The sequence below is a fragment of the Marmota monax genome, unplaced genomic scaffold (genome assembly GCF_021218885.2).
Source record: "Marmota monax isolate L192 unplaced genomic scaffold, Marmota_monax_Labrador192_F-V1.1 WCK01_AAM20220418_F8-fsc00029, whole genome shotgun sequence".
Classification (NCBI taxonomy): domain Eukaryota; kingdom Metazoa; phylum Chordata; class Mammalia; order Rodentia; family Sciuridae; genus Marmota; species Marmota monax.
Genome location: NW_026693024.1, coordinates 9773468 through 9789180, shown reverse-complemented (window position 1 = coordinate 9789180; position 15713 = coordinate 9773468). Strand labels below are relative to the sequence as shown.

The 15713-nt window shown below is 35.3% G+C and overlaps 1 protein-coding gene across 1 annotated transcript; it reads right to left on the bottom strand.

Annotated features, from left to right (window-relative positions):
- Positions 1–13442: 13442 nt before the first annotated feature.
- LOC124098539 (small ubiquitin-related modifier 2-like) lies at positions 13443–14014 on the bottom strand. Its single transcript, XM_046453371.2, has one exon. It carries the CDS (start codon positions 14012–14014, stop codon positions 13625–13627), a length of 390 nt encoding a protein of 129 aa, XP_046309327.1. The 3' UTR covers positions 13443–13624.
- Between the last annotated feature and the right edge of the window lie 1699 nt (positions 14015–15713).

The following is a 15713-nucleotide window of genomic DNA, read 5'->3' as shown; positions in this document are numbered from 1 at the left end:
TAATGTTAATCTTTTCTTCCTGCTCTTCCTCCCTGCTTTGTTCTTAGTTGCTCTCATTATATCAAAGAAGACATTTGGTATTTGTTTTTTAGGGATTGGCTAGCTTCACTAAGCATAATCTGCTCTAGTGCCATCCATTTCCCTGCAAATTCCATGATTTTGTCATTTTTTAGTGCTGTATAATACTCCATTGTGTATAAATGCCACATTTTTTTTATCCATTCATCTATTGAAGGGCATCTGGGTTGGTTCCACAATCTAGCGATTGTGAATTGTGCTGCTATGAACATCGATGTAGCAGTATCCCTGTAGTACGCTCTTTTAAGGTCTTCAGGGAATAGTCCGAGAAGGGCAATAGCTGGGTCAAATGGTGGTTCCATTCCCAGCTTTCCCAGGAATCTCCATACTGCTTTCCAAATTGGCCGCACCAGTTTGCACTCCCACCAGCAATGTACAAGAGTACCCTTTTCCCCACATCCTCTCTAGCACTTGTTGTTGTTTGACTTCATAATGGCTGCCAATCTTACTGGAGTGAGAAAGTTCTCTATAGGTTTAATGCAATGCCAATCAAAATCCCAATGGCATTTCTTGTAGAAATAGATAAAGCAATCATGAAATTCATATGGAAAAATAAAAGACCAAGAATAGCAAAAGCAATTCTAAGCAGGAAGTGTGAATCAGGTGGTATAGCGATACCGGATTTAAAACTATATTACAGAGCAATAGTAACAAAAACAGCATGGTACTGGTACCAAAACAGGCGGGTGGACCAATGGTACAGAATAGAGGACACAGAGACTAATCCACAAAGCTACAGCTATCTTATATTTGATAAAGGAGCTAAAAGCATGCAATGGAGGAAGGATAGCATCTTCAACAAATGGTGTTGGGAAAACTGGAAATCCATATGCAACAAAATGAAACTGAATCCCTCCTCTCGCCATGCACAAAAGTTAACTCAAAGTGGATCAAGGAGCTAGATATCAAATCAGAGACTCTACGTCTGATAGAAGAAAAAGTTGGCTCCGATCTACATATTGTGGAATCGGGCTCCAAATTCCTTAATAGGACACCCATAGCACAAAAGTTAATAACAAGAATCAACAAATGGGACCTACTTAAACTGAAAAGTTTTTTCTCAGCAAGAGAAACAATAAGAGAGGTAAATAGGGAGCCTACATCATGGGAACAAATTTTTACTCCTCACACTTCAGATAGAGCCCTAATATCCAGAGTATACAAAGAACTCAAAAAATTAAACAATAAGAAAACAAATAACCCAATCAACAAATGGGCCAAGGACCTGAACAGACACTTCTCAGAGGAGGACATACAATCAATAAACAAGTACATGAAAAAATGCTCACCATCACTAGCAGTCAGAGAAATGCAAATCAAAACCACCCTAAGGAATTCCTTTTATAATGTATGGAAATCTATCAAAATATCTGTCGCATTTTAGGATTTGAAGGTTTTGCTTAGCACATCCTGAGTCTTTGATCCCAAGACAAAGTGTATTTTTAAGGAGTTTATATTGAACTTCTGGTCAGAGGTGAGTACACAGTTCTCAAGTCATCTCTCAGTACCCTGATAACTTCCTTCTGGAGTTCACCCTGAATGCTTTCAGTACAAGCCTCTGTCCACCCTCTTCATAGAGAGACTGGTTGAGTTTTTCTCTTAGCTCTCTTCCCTAGACCTTGTTCCAAACAAAATGAAACAAAATACTAACAAATCTCCACATCTACCTTTCCCTCTTCCTCATTTTCCTTTTCTCTTACCAGTATTTGTCTCCTGCTTTTATTCCATGAAGAGCATCAAAATATGTACAGGAGGAGATGGTGCTCAGTATCGCATTTTAGGATTTGAAATATATATATATATACTTGATTATTCTGGATTTCCACTAAGATGATACATGTGGGTCTTAGTAAGAGTGTCTCTCCCTCTCTCTTCCCCTGACCGGTTCCTAATGACAAGAATATCTCCAATTAATTGGAGCCTCTTCATCATTTCTTCTTCTTGCCTTTATAATCAGTTTTTAATGAACATTTTTTTTTCAGAAACAAGACCCCATCCTGCACCCTGAGGAAAGTTATTTCCCAGGTTTCTTTTTCATGATGCAACCACACCACAAACTAAGGCAAGATAATCTTCTCTCCAAAGGCATTAGAGAATTAAAATAATTATCCTAGCAAAACCTAGGACTCATTTATTCTATTTATGAATTCCCTGTTTACTCATACATTCTATTTCTGAATTTTGACAAGCATCAACATGACCTGTAAAATCTTTAAAAGCATGTATAAGAAATATAGAAAGGTCTTGAGGAAAAGAGAATATATGAACCATTTTAAAAAGATCTTCCCGAGTATAGAAAATCATGGATTTAAACTGGGATGGACCTAAGTCTTTTCCCTGCTGACTTTTGAAGCCAAGGGAAATGTGCTGAGGGTACTTGGAAAGTTACAGTCCTCTTAGAGCAGTGTGGAGGGCTTCATAAATATGTAGGGGGTGATTTAAATAGTTCTACAAGAAAATGAAAGCCCATTAAGATTGGGAAACTTGGATGTGAAGTTTGGAAATGAAGTGGCTACTGTGGGTTAATGTAGATCAAACACAGAAGAATGCTGTGTATGACATATTGGAAGCATGCTCAAGATTAATTTATGAAATAAGCCACTTATCTATATTTTGGTTTTACTTTTAATGCATTTCTTTTCTTTTCATATAGATAGATAGATAGATAGATAGACAGATAGATATATATAGGTAGATATAGCTATAGATTTTTTTCTGTTCATGCTTCCCTAGCAGTTATCAATTGCCACTTATTAAGGAATCTCTCGTTCTCTTTAAATTTGCAATGTCACAATCAGCAGGCCTAGGCTGGCTGTTTTAGCCAGGATTCATCTTCAAATTTGATTTAAAATATGAGAAACTCCATTCTGAATAATGATTCAAAAGATTCTCTTCCAATAGACTGTTTGAATTCATGGTTTGGTCTTTGGAGATGTTCATGAGACCTTTCAAGCTGGCTCTTAGTCTAGGGTTGTGTTCTATAGTTTTCGCAAGACAATCCTAGTTTGTGCTGGTGACTTGCCATGACCATGAATAGCTTCATCTTCAATTCACAAACATGTTGCTGTTCCATCCAACAACTTGGCTTAAGGTCACAGCACTAACAGCCCACTCTCTGGGGTATAGTCCCAAGGGTCAGTAGTCTTCCTCCTATCTAGTGTTCCCTCTGGGACAGCCCCTGGGGACCTGGACCCAGTGTGGCTGTTTTGGCCTTGACATCAACAGGATGGTCCTATTCCAAGGGCAAGTTCTAATAGATAAGTTAATTTTGAAACTCAAATCCTGTCTGACTTGAAGTTCTTTCAGGAGAGTAATTAATGACCATCAGTCAGTGAAATAGCTTTGTACAGACAAAGAGTGGCACTAACTACACAATGGTACCAAATGTGGCTTTCAGACAATTCTACAGATAAAGAAAAGGACAAGGACTCTTCCGGAATTATGCACAGTGTTTAAGGTCTTACTGTTCTGCCTTTGTTGAACTTATCTAGGGCTCTCACTCTGGATCATATTTAGGACTATAAATACAGTAATTTTAGCTAGTCAGTATTTGGGATATAATTTCTATGTCACTTGTAGACAAAAGATGCCTTGGAAAAGGTGGTACAGAAAAACCTCATATACTGGTATTTTCCAAAAATGCTCTCTGTAACTTTAAATATAAATCCACTTATTATTGGACTGGTTTATCCAGGATTCAAGCAATGCGATTCTGAATCTAGGCTCAGCATGGTTTGTCTTAGTCCTGTAACAGACAGTTCAATAAAATGTATTTCCCAGTGGCAGACATTCCTAATGGAAACTCAATAAACTTTCTTTCAACAAGTGTCTAAGTGTACTTGAAGTGAAATCTGGCAGGCTTGTAGGTCAGAACACAGGTCTGGGCTCTTTAGTACTAAGTAGCAAGTGAAACCCACATTTTAATTTCTCATAATTTATAATTACGTTGTACATTTTGAATAAATCAAGCTTTGACAAGCTAATACTTTTGCTATTAAAGAAAATCAGACATAGAATTTAGAGTCTTTGTACAGATATTATTCAACTACCAAATTAAACATAAACAGGAACTCTATTGAGTCAAAATTATTTCATATTATCCTGGAGATTTTCAATGACCTGAAAGCCAACAATTTAACACAGATTTATATAGAAAATGATCTTAATCCTTGAGAAAATATTGAAGTCATATGTCACATTGAACTTAAGAAAAACAAACAGCCTAATGATCGTGTGTTGGTTCAACTTTCTCGTAATTGTTTTAGCCCAGTTTTGTTTTTTTAAACAACAGAAGGAGGGATCCAAGAGAACAAATTACTAATTCTGTTAGTCTAATTATGGATCATGCCAAACTTGACATGTGCGGTTTTTTTTCTTATGTTGCCTTCTTATAAATGTCAACTGGCCTAAATCATGTCTGAGAATTATAGGCTTATATTTTATTTGAAATTCAATAGAGATTTGCATTAAACATTTGAGTAGGAAAAAAAATACACATCACCCATAAGCTCCAGTATCCTATCCAGAGTGTGTGTACTCTACACACCAACAACCAGTCCTCTTTGACTTTTACACATGCACAGGGGGTGGGGGGGCAGAGGGAGTGCTGTGCTTCTTTGAACAATCTCACATGCCAGGTCCTCAATCTAAGACCCCTCGTCTCTCCCTAGGCTACTGAATCTGTTTCAGGCTTCTTCTGGCTTCCACGAAGCCTCCTTCAGACTGATCTAATTGCTTCCAGAGTAAACTTTGAAAAATGTCAGTTGACGAAATACTTTATTAGCTTCTCATTGCTCCAAAAATAAAGAACAAAATATGCACCCGACCTGTAAGGAGCTACCTGGTTGCTGATTTTCTTACATCACCTGGACATCTCTATTTTTCTTTTATATCTCTGTCAGTTCTCTATTGAATCAGCCTTCTCTTGGTGGCAGGACCATTGTTTTTTCCTCTGTTTGTGTGTTTAAGTAGAGACAGCCAAAATCAGAACAGCTGATGCTCTAGAGTGGAGAGATCTAGGGTTTCTTCTCACATGAAGTGCTTGAACACAGGTGTGAGAAGGCACTGCCTGGGGGAAGAGTTCTCCCACATTACTTCATTTGGAAGCCCAACTCTGCCACTTACTGTTGATCTAACTTGAGCTAGTTCATATTCCTTCCATTCCTCGGGTTCTACACATATAAACTGTGATGATTAAAGCGTCTACCCTAAAGAGTGGTGAGAGGTCAGGAGAGTTTGGGGATATAAATCCTTCATAGCATGCTGAGCACACAGTAAACATTTAAGGTGTGTTATCACTACCACCACAATGATCACCATCACCAAGCACCACCACCACCATCATCACCATTACCAATCACCACCACCACCGCCATCATCATCACCACTACCATCATCACCACCACCACTACCATCACAAACCACCACCACCATCACCACCCATCACCTTTACCACTGCCATCACTACCCACCACCTCCACCATTACCAACCACCACTATCACTATCACCACCAACACTACCATTTACTCAAGTTCCAGCCACGCCATTCCTTCTTAGAAGACTCATAGACCCGCAAAACTGTGCCTATCATTTCTAAGGTACAAACCCATCCTGATCCTAACACATGAGTCTTTTGAATGCAGAAAAAGGATGGGTAACATTGAATTCAAAAAGTTAAATTAACATTAAAGGAGAAATAGTGATAATTTTCTTTGTCACACTTATTCCAGGGTTTTCTGTTTCATCAGTGAGGCAGAATTAATTCCTGACTGCTGCCACATTCTCTTCTGACATCATCCTAAAGATCTCTCTTATTGTAGCACTGTATAGATCCTTCTGGGTAAACACTCCTGTGGTACCCCACCTGGACAACTCTTTCTTTCTGTCTGGGTTGTGCTTAATATTGATGCTTTCACATTCAGAGTTTCTTCCACCACCGAGAATGGTTTGCTAATGCTCCCTGCGATTTTTGGACTGGACTTCTGGAAAACAAGGGCAGTAGTTAAAATGGGTTTTCTCCCAAGAATCCAGGTTCTTATCCCAACGGATGATCTGACCCAAGACTGAACAATGCCAATCATGTGCACATGGCTTAACTGCACGCCAGTTCTCTGCTTTCCACCTCAAAACAGACCACTTGACTAGTTCAGGCTGTTTGCAAGCTACAACTTGGATCTCTTGTCAACTTTCTGAATCTAGGAGAAAGCTTTTAGCAACATCTTTATTTCATCTATCTTTTAAAATGCCCTGAAAAACCCTTGTCTACTCCAAGTGTCTTTCTATGAAGTGTAGAGTGAATTCTCAGACTGTTTTGGGGGCACCTGCCAAACACGCTGGAAGCAAATAAACGAGAAGGGGGTGATGTGACAGTCACCACACTGAGGAGCATTCAGACCAAGGGGGCACCAGCCGAGTACCTCTTATTTCCAACTCTTACGGACTCGATGTTTTTAAAAAAAAAATTGTGTGCAGGGATACAATAGTCAGTCTTTGAGTGAATGCAAAACGGTTTTAAAAGATAGAAAATCAACTCTCTATGTCCATGGGCTCCACATCCTCAGTTTTTACCAACCACAAACTCAAAATATCTAAAAAAATCTAATTATTTAGATCAAATATATCTAAAAATATACATAAATGAAGCATGACAATACAATAATAAAACTATAAGAGCTGTTCACATAGCATTCACATTATATTGAGTATTATAATTTCCTTAAATTATCTAGAGATAATTTAAGGAAATAAGGGGGATACACAAAGGATTTGTGTAGCCTATACTGAACCATTTCATATAAGGGGATTGAGCAGACTCCAATTTTGTTGTCTACATTGGGTCCTGGAACCATTTCCCGTGGACACTGAAGAATATATACCTTTTAACAAACTTATTTATGCTCATACTTAACATGAAGATCATTCCCTAAAAGTGATTGCTTAGAAACTACATTTTTCTAATAGCATTGTATTGCCTCAAATTTTCTTGAAGTTCCCATTTAGAATCCACCATGCAATACTATGGTGATTCTCTGAGATTAAATATGATTTTTGAAAAACATGCATATAAGAGACAACTATACTAATTGATTTTAGGAATCAAGTGCAAATATATATATATATATATATATATATATATATATATATATACTTATATTTGTATGTTTGTGATAATAACTTATTTATAGTTATTACATAAATGTATAACTTATTTATAGTTATTACATAAATGTACATATGTATATTTGAAAGGTATGACTGATTAAATAATAAAGTTTGTTTACTCTTGTGAGTCTAGTTGCAAATAAAGACAATTTTGTTTCCAAAACTGGAATAGTAAAAATGCTCTTAATGGCAAAATAGTCTTTTTGGGGGGGTTGGGGGCGGGGGGAAGTGGGGAGGTTTAGTACTGGGGATTGAACTCAGTGCCGCTCAACCACTGAGCCCCATCCCCAGCCCAATTTTGTATTTTATTTAGAGACAAAGTCTCACTGAGTTGGTTGGCACTTCACCATTGCTGAGGCTGGCTTTGAACTCATGATCTTCCTGTCTCACTCTCAGGAGCCACTGGGATCCCAGGCATGCGCCACCTCACTTGGCCACAAAATAGTCTTTTCAAGGGAGTCCTTCAGTCCTGGTCAGCTCTGACCAGTTTTTGGACATATAAAGGTAACTGATACACTGAATGGCCATCACTTATTTGAATATACAGATTTCAAAATACTTGGTTTATGTCAGTTTCACACAGGATTGATCTTCTAAAAGACAGAGACAGCATAATGTATCAATTAATAACAAGACTCCAGATTTGTGGGATTGTGTCTGTGATTCACCAATTCCTAGTCCTCTGCCTTTGGGAAATTATTTAACTTTTCTGTGTCTCATTCTTTTCATAAAATATGAATATTTTCTGTGTTGATAAGTAAGATATCAAGGACCTTAATAAGTATTGTGACACAGTAGTACATTTGTAATTAATTAAAGATATTTTCTCACTTCATATTTATTTCAAGTCATTCATAATAAAATCATTTCAGTGCATCTAAAAGAATGGAACAAGTCAGGGTAGAAAAATCTAGCTTCATACTCAAAACAAGTTAAATTTCTGTAGTCAGGCGTGGTATCGATTTTACTGTTATTTTTATTTATATCATTAGCAAATGATCTACACAAAACATTTGAGCACACAAAATTCAACAAACACTGGATAAAACCTTTAATTTCAATTTTTTTTCTGTTTATCATTTGCTGTTTTATTTGGTGTGATGTTGATCGCCTATGATTTAATTAGGAAAAAAGGAGACAAGATAATGGTTTCTCATCGGGAAAGGAGAGCTTTTAAAAGGATTCCAGAAAAGCCACTAAGGCAGGAGCAAATGCAGGTACTCTATTCCAGAGTGTTTATTTTTCTTTCTCTCTGGTTTCAAATGGGTCAGTATATCAGTAAAACAAAAAGTAAACAAAGACCTATCTCAGATTACATCGACTCCTGGGGCCATCAACAAAGTAAACATAAGTCACCTCATGAAAAATACAATGATTACCTGTCACTGGACATTGGCAGTTCTGTCCTGGCCACCAAGTGGCTGTTAATGAATCCACTTATTTCTAGTACAAATAAACCAGACAGAGGAAGTAGTGAGCCACAGCTGACTCTGAAGCCAGATGGGGAGATGGTTAACAAAAGCACTCGGGGCTGACATTCCCTTTCTATCTGAAACATGCTTTTCTGGAGAATGACATGGTCTTCTTGGTACGGTTTAGTAAGCTTCGGCTTACTAAATGTCCTTTTAGACGTGGGTTCTTTTTTATAAGTGGAAAAAAAAATTCCAAAGGAGAAGCTTTAGTCTATTTAGTCCACTAGTATGCAGACTAAATACAAAGAAACAACCATTTTTATCTTTAGTCACTAATTATTTAGAAACAGTGAAGTCAATATGATACATCTCTTCTGTGGAATGATTTCTCAAGATTTCCAAAAAGCAATTGCTCATACACTTTACTTAAATAATTCTAAATGTAGAAGTATATGTTTAAAAAGTAGAAATATTTTCAAAAATAGATGTCAGAAGACATCAGGAGCACTTGCTTAAATAATTACAAAATAGAATGATCTAAATGTTTTAGAATATATTAACTAAATCGTGACATATTCATATAAGGGATTTTTTCAAAATATTAGATGATGAGAGAAAATTCTTACAAATAATGTTAGGAAAAGTCTAGTATTTGTTTTCTGCTTTGTTTTTATTATTTCTGTATTTCAACTTTTATTCAATTGTGAAATATAAGTATTTTGAAGAAATATATAAAATCAAAGTATTTGGAAGAAATATATGAAATCAAAGTATTTGGAAAAGTAATACATGGATACTAACATTAATTCCCTTAGGGGGATACTATGAAAGATGATTTTTGCATTGCATTTTCTGTGTTTTCACTTTCAATAATGAGCATATACCTTACCAATTTTCTTTGTAAAACACTATGGACTGAATGATCATGCATCTTGGTCTGGAAATTATATATTCAAGTGGGAAGATATTTTTTGATTCCCAAAACAAACAGGATTCTTGCATTCTTCTTTTTGAAAGTCACATATTATTTTAGATTACTAAATTCTTCATGACAGAGTTTTATATACTTCTTTCCCTCTTTTGCTGACAAAAATTAATAACAACTAATTACCATCTAATGTTTAAGCCTCAAATATCTGACGTCTTTCAGTCTCCTCTCTCTTCCTTAGGCTGAAAAATGACAGTGTCTTTAATCTTTTCATATTGATCCTCTTTTCCATTCTTTTAATCATTTCTGTGTGAGTATCAAAAACAATTCCATAACTGCAAAAATTTGACAAAATCATGAAAAAAGGATTTGCAATCCTCTATTGCTTAACTAAGTCATAAAATGAGCCGGGTTTTCCATGACTTCTTTTCCTTCCTCCTTTTGAAATAGTTAAAAAGGAATCAAAGCATTTGTAATTCCACATTCCTATCTTAAATGAATAACATCCCAACTTATTTTTCATAAACAGGCCATTGGAAACTATGCTTTTGGTTAAATTAGGAATGTATAGAACAATTAGACCAACTTATAGATGCCTCACCAAATATTGTCATGTAGCACATTTTTTAGGAGATATGCATGCTACAGTAGATTAAATGAAAATTTTTCATATTGAATTAGTTAATTCAGTATTTATTAAGAACAACCTATTGGACACTTACATGTCATAAATATTAATATAAATTCATTATTATTTTTCTGTTTGTTTTTATTTTGTTATTTACCTTTTATATTTATTATATTCCAGTATATGTTTCCTCAGCAGCTATTTATACCTTAATCCCCAAATCAAGCAGTAGCCAGTGATAGGAATGTACAGAATTTTAGCATGACTGTTTACACTTAAAAGCATGAACATATATATCAAACACAATAACATACTTACATGTACAATAGTTATAATATTTAATGCTATGGGTTAATATTGGTTATAGTATTTATTTAGAAATACACATACATTATTTTCTTTCACCTTAACAAGATAGGAAATATGAGAAAATTTTAAGCTTCAAAATAAAATGAAACTATGATAAAGAATATATTCTTTACTACTGATACCTTTATGCTCTTATCCCTTGCAAATATAATTTTCTAGTATGATGGAGTTTAAATTACTGAGTTAGTTACCTTTTAAATGTTTCTGGGAAAGTTCTTGAATTAGCACTTTTTATGCTTTGCATTTTTGCTTTTCCTCTTCCAAAAAAGTAATGGGCATCTGTCAATTACTTCTGCAAATCTAATTCTTTTTGTAACTATTAGTATGGTGTTGATCAAATGAATAATTACCATCCTATCAATATTTGATTAAACCAGATATCTTTATTATACTTCATCTGATTTTTACAAGCAGTTATTATACTTTTTAAAGCATATATCCTTGTATAAATAGGTGCAATTTAAATATATATTGCTTACACTTTGGATTCAGTGAAAAATGACTTCTTACGTATGTGCTCACATTTTTCTCTTTGGCTGTTATTACCTATAATTCCTTAACACTTTGGAGCAAAGTCCTTGTGCTTCAGGTCCCACTTGATCTTCAAGGTGGCTTCTGACCCATGTTCAGCTGTTAAAGGTGCAAAGGCTAATCCTATTGATGGGAATGGTTTTTTTTTGTTTGTTTGTTTGTTTGTTTGTTTCTCCCCACCTGAAACTCCAGTCATGCAGTATAATAAGAGGACTTAAGGAGGCAAGAAATGGCCATGTCACACATATAGCAGCAGTGTCCAAACAGGCAAGTCTTTAGAAATTATATCGGTACACAATAAAGAAATGGATGTCTGTTCAGAAATATTTCCTTAATTGAACACCCTAGTGATGAACTTGTCAGTCATCTACCGAAAACTCTAAAGTAACAGTTTAACTCAGGATAATAATTGGGGTTCTGCATACCTCTTGCCAAGGACTGCAGAACTACTACATTAAAGTGGAAACTGGAACTAACATTATTCCTATAATATTATACTCAAGAGCATTTGATTCCCACTGCCCCACACAGCTTCCTGCACAGAAAACTCAGTCTTGGAAGTCAGGTCTGTGTTTCAGCTCTGCCTCAGTCACTTATGAAGGTCAAGCAAGGAATTTAATCTGTCTGACTCAGAAAATGGTAGATATGATATTGAAGGCACAATATAGCAATGGAGAGAAATGGAAAAGTACCAGTGGAGTACCTAGCACAGCCTCAGCTCAGAGCGGATGCTGAAGAACCTTGTAGTTCTTTTTATTCTTTTCATTTTGCTTCATTGACCAATTTGTAACATTCAATTTCTTTAGCTATTGTCAATTTTGTGTGTTCATGTGTGTGTTTAAAGAAGATTTTTTTCTCAATAAACAATGGATTATTTTTCAAAAAGAAGCATAAATTCCTTTTAACATAAAAGTGACAAACACTTGGAGAAAAATCTTTTTCTTATTTAAGGTATTCATGTCTTCTCAGCATAACTAGAATAGAGATGCTTGCTATGTGATTATTCTGAAGGCCATTTTTGCTTCCTTTTTAGACACATTGATAATAACATATAACTTCTAAAGCTTAAAATTTCTCAACTAGAATGTTTTTGTGGGAAATGCCACAAAAGAAATTTCCACAGATCAGACACTGTATTTATATAAATACAGCAGAAAAATCAGAAATATTATTGACTGAAGAATGTAAATTTAAAAAAAATTATTATTTCCCTGAATTTGTTCCATATTTTTTACATTTTCATGAATCATCTTTTTGTACTCAATACCTTAGTTTCTCTAATCATCACATAATCAGTTCCATATAAAACTGACCCCTTAGCAAAAGTGTAGGGAACATTACACTACATTTGGCTACTGTAATATTTGATTTTGAAAGTGTGTTCTTCCAAGTTTTAGCCCAATTTATATATTTAAACGTTGAATTATTTTTATTCTCATTACTTAAGTAGAATGAGCCCCTGCCAGTCAATTGATATCCATTGTTATGCAAATAACAAAAACTAAAAGCTTTTCCTATAAGATATAAAGTCAGAAAAACATGGGAGGTGCAGGGCTATTGTCACAGTACCAAGCTAACTTTCCTCAGCAATCATGTAAGGATGGGTGAAGGGGACACTGCACCCTCCAATAGGAGAAAGAATGTGAGCCATAGTATCCTGGAATAAATGGAATAAATGGCTCTCTACTCCAAACAGGAAGAAGCAGTTCCAGTGAGAACGTGGCAGAGAGTAGAAGTACAATTCTGTTTGTTCCTCTGGAGATCTTATTTCATTTTGAATCATAAGAAGAATATGGGGAAAATTATACTTCAGACATTTTTTTTAATTTTATTGTGTATCTATTTCACATTCTTCATTTGCTTGGCTTAGGTAGGAAAGCCATAATTCTTTTTTTTTTTTAAACAAGAAGTTTATTTAAACAACAAGACGCTTGACTTGAAGGGAAAACTATCTAGGAATCTTCTTTAAGAGTAATTTACCCCTACTTAAAGACAGATTGCCCTACATGTAACAGCTACGTACAAAAAAGTTATAAAATTGTCCTTGGTTTTACAATGATAAATGAAAAACATTAAAATTCTCCAATCGAACAAGGTATGCAAGGATTTTTATGTTATTCAGGGTTTTTTTTGTTGTTGTTGTTGTTTTGTTTTTTGTTAAAACAGTGAGAGCAAAATAACTTACTGGAATATAAAGATAAGAGCTGAATGAGCATGCCACTAATGGAGAAAGGGGATATTTTCACAGAACCAGTATTTTTCCCCATCCCATCTCCATTTGATGTCAATCAAAACATATCATTGGCCATTTAGTTTAAAAAAAATGCAATATGCTTGTGCACATACACCAGTTACTTTATGTACAATAAAGGAATGGGGAAGGGGAAAATGAAAGAATAAAGAAAACTATACTGTAGTAGTCAGGATGTGGTGGAACCAAATTGCAGTTTTCTAATTGAGAATGTATTCTTGGACCGTAAGAACAGAGTTCTGGAGTCAAGTAGCAGGTTCCCTTTTTAGTAGACACCTCCTGTCTGCTGCTGGAACACATCAATTGTATCTTCATCCTCCATTTCCAACTGTGCAGGTGTGTCTGTTTCACTAATTGGCTGCCCGTCAAATCGGAATCTGATCTGCCTCATCGACAAACCCTGTCGTTCACAATATGCTTTTATTAGTTTACTAAGTGGTGTATGCCTCTTAATCTTAAACTGCACCACAGAACCATCCTGCCCCGCCACCTTCAAGTTAATATGATCCTTGTTCTCAGTCTTGACTCCTTCCTTGGGAGTCTCCTCAGCTGCCGCTTCGCAAAAGAGGTACCAGGTCCGCACCCAAGGAGCACACAAGCATCTCCAGGAGCGGCAGAAGAAGGAGGCGGCAGCGGTGGACGAGCGGAAAGCCATAATTCTTTTGGAGATCTCCTTGCCTTCTGGACAAGCTATATATTTATTCGTTCATTTTCCTTCTTGATTTCTTGATCCTTTCTTAATATCTCATGATTGCCAATAGGAGCTCTCCATGAAGAAAACGGGTTATATGGGGTTTCAGAAAATGATCAGGCTCCCCTTCTCCAAACGTAAATCCATCTGGCAAGTTATTGTGTTGGTTATTAGAATATCCTTTCAAGATAAATATCACTCTTTTCTAGACGCAATAAAGGAGGCAGAGGAAGAATTATATTTGTTTAGTCTTAGAAGTTGAATGGTAAGGTCGAAAGGCATTCCATGTTTCTTGAAATTTTAAGTTATTCAATTTCTTTACTGGTCTAACAATTCAGTTTATTCTTCTGTTTCTTATATAAATGTTACCTTCCCTTTTAAAAAGCAGCATAAAACATAAGTAAGATAATATAAATGTTACAGCTCAATTAGTTCCACCATTTTACAAAAAATGAAAATCAGTTTCATTATTATGGTAAGGAAAAGCATTCTTACTTATGCCTGAAATTGTTAGGCAGCATGCGTTTATAATCTTTGGCCTGTAACTGAAAGAATATAGTTTTAATTTGCATTTAAATAAAGCAAATCTCCCATCGCAGAGAATTTTCTTTTATTAGTCCCCATAAACAAGATGGCATTAAAGTGTATAGCCTGCTTAAGTGGGACGTGAGGATAAATCAAGAGGATAAACAAGGCGATATCAGGAAGAAAGGAAAGCCACTCTAGACGAACTTAAATAGTCAACACTCTGAATGTTCCCTATCCATTAAAGAAATGCTAAGCCAGAGAGAATGATCTACTGAATCTTGGAGGAAAAATTTTAGAGGAGAAATTACACTGACCTAATAAATACCTCATTTATTAGCAATTCATAAGAACTCCATCTTCTTCTAATGGCGTTTCAATTTTATTTACATACTATATAAGTACATGCCAACTTCATAGGGTGTGTAACTGATTTCATAGACTTTATTCATATATATTAGAAAATCCAATGGGAGAAGTATGGCAGATGCTATTGGTCTCATTTTACCAAAGAAGCAAGTACTGAGTCCCAGGGGTGTGCCAAGTTCACCAAGTTGGCTCAGGAAGATGCAAGGACTTGACCTCACTGTGTTTTGCTATTTCCAATACCAGAGTGTCAGCCCTACAACTAGAGTCAACTTGAATGCATTCACTTATCTTTTCATTGGACTCGTATTTATTGAGTGTCCAATACAATGTTTACTGCCTGCTCCTGCAGATGATCTCCTTTTCATTTGGAACTTCTAGATTACTGAGAGAAAGGCCATGAGAATATTTAACTCTCTATGATATTGTGCAAGCCAACATTCTCCATATGCTAATAAGAAGTAAACTGACATACTGAATGATAATTATTCATTGAAAATAGATCCGGAATATCACACACAAAAAACAAACAAACAAATAAACAAACAAACAAATAAATAAATAAAATAAACAATAATTTTAATATCCTCTTTTTGAAACAAATTGTATTTAAATGAAATAATGGAAAATAATAATCTTCAATTGTATTTTTCAATCTTTACATAATGATCATATGTAACATTTTGAAAATTTTAAAAATTGCATATGTAACATAAAAAATGCTAAAGAAATGTATTAATAAATTCATAAAAATTTAAAAAAAGAAAATACT

Coding starts and splice junctions, on each gene's coding strand:
- LOC124098539 (XM_046453371.2), bottom strand. CDS start 14,014: ATGGCTTTCCGCTCGTCCACCGCTGCCGCCTCCTTCTTCTGCCGCTCC.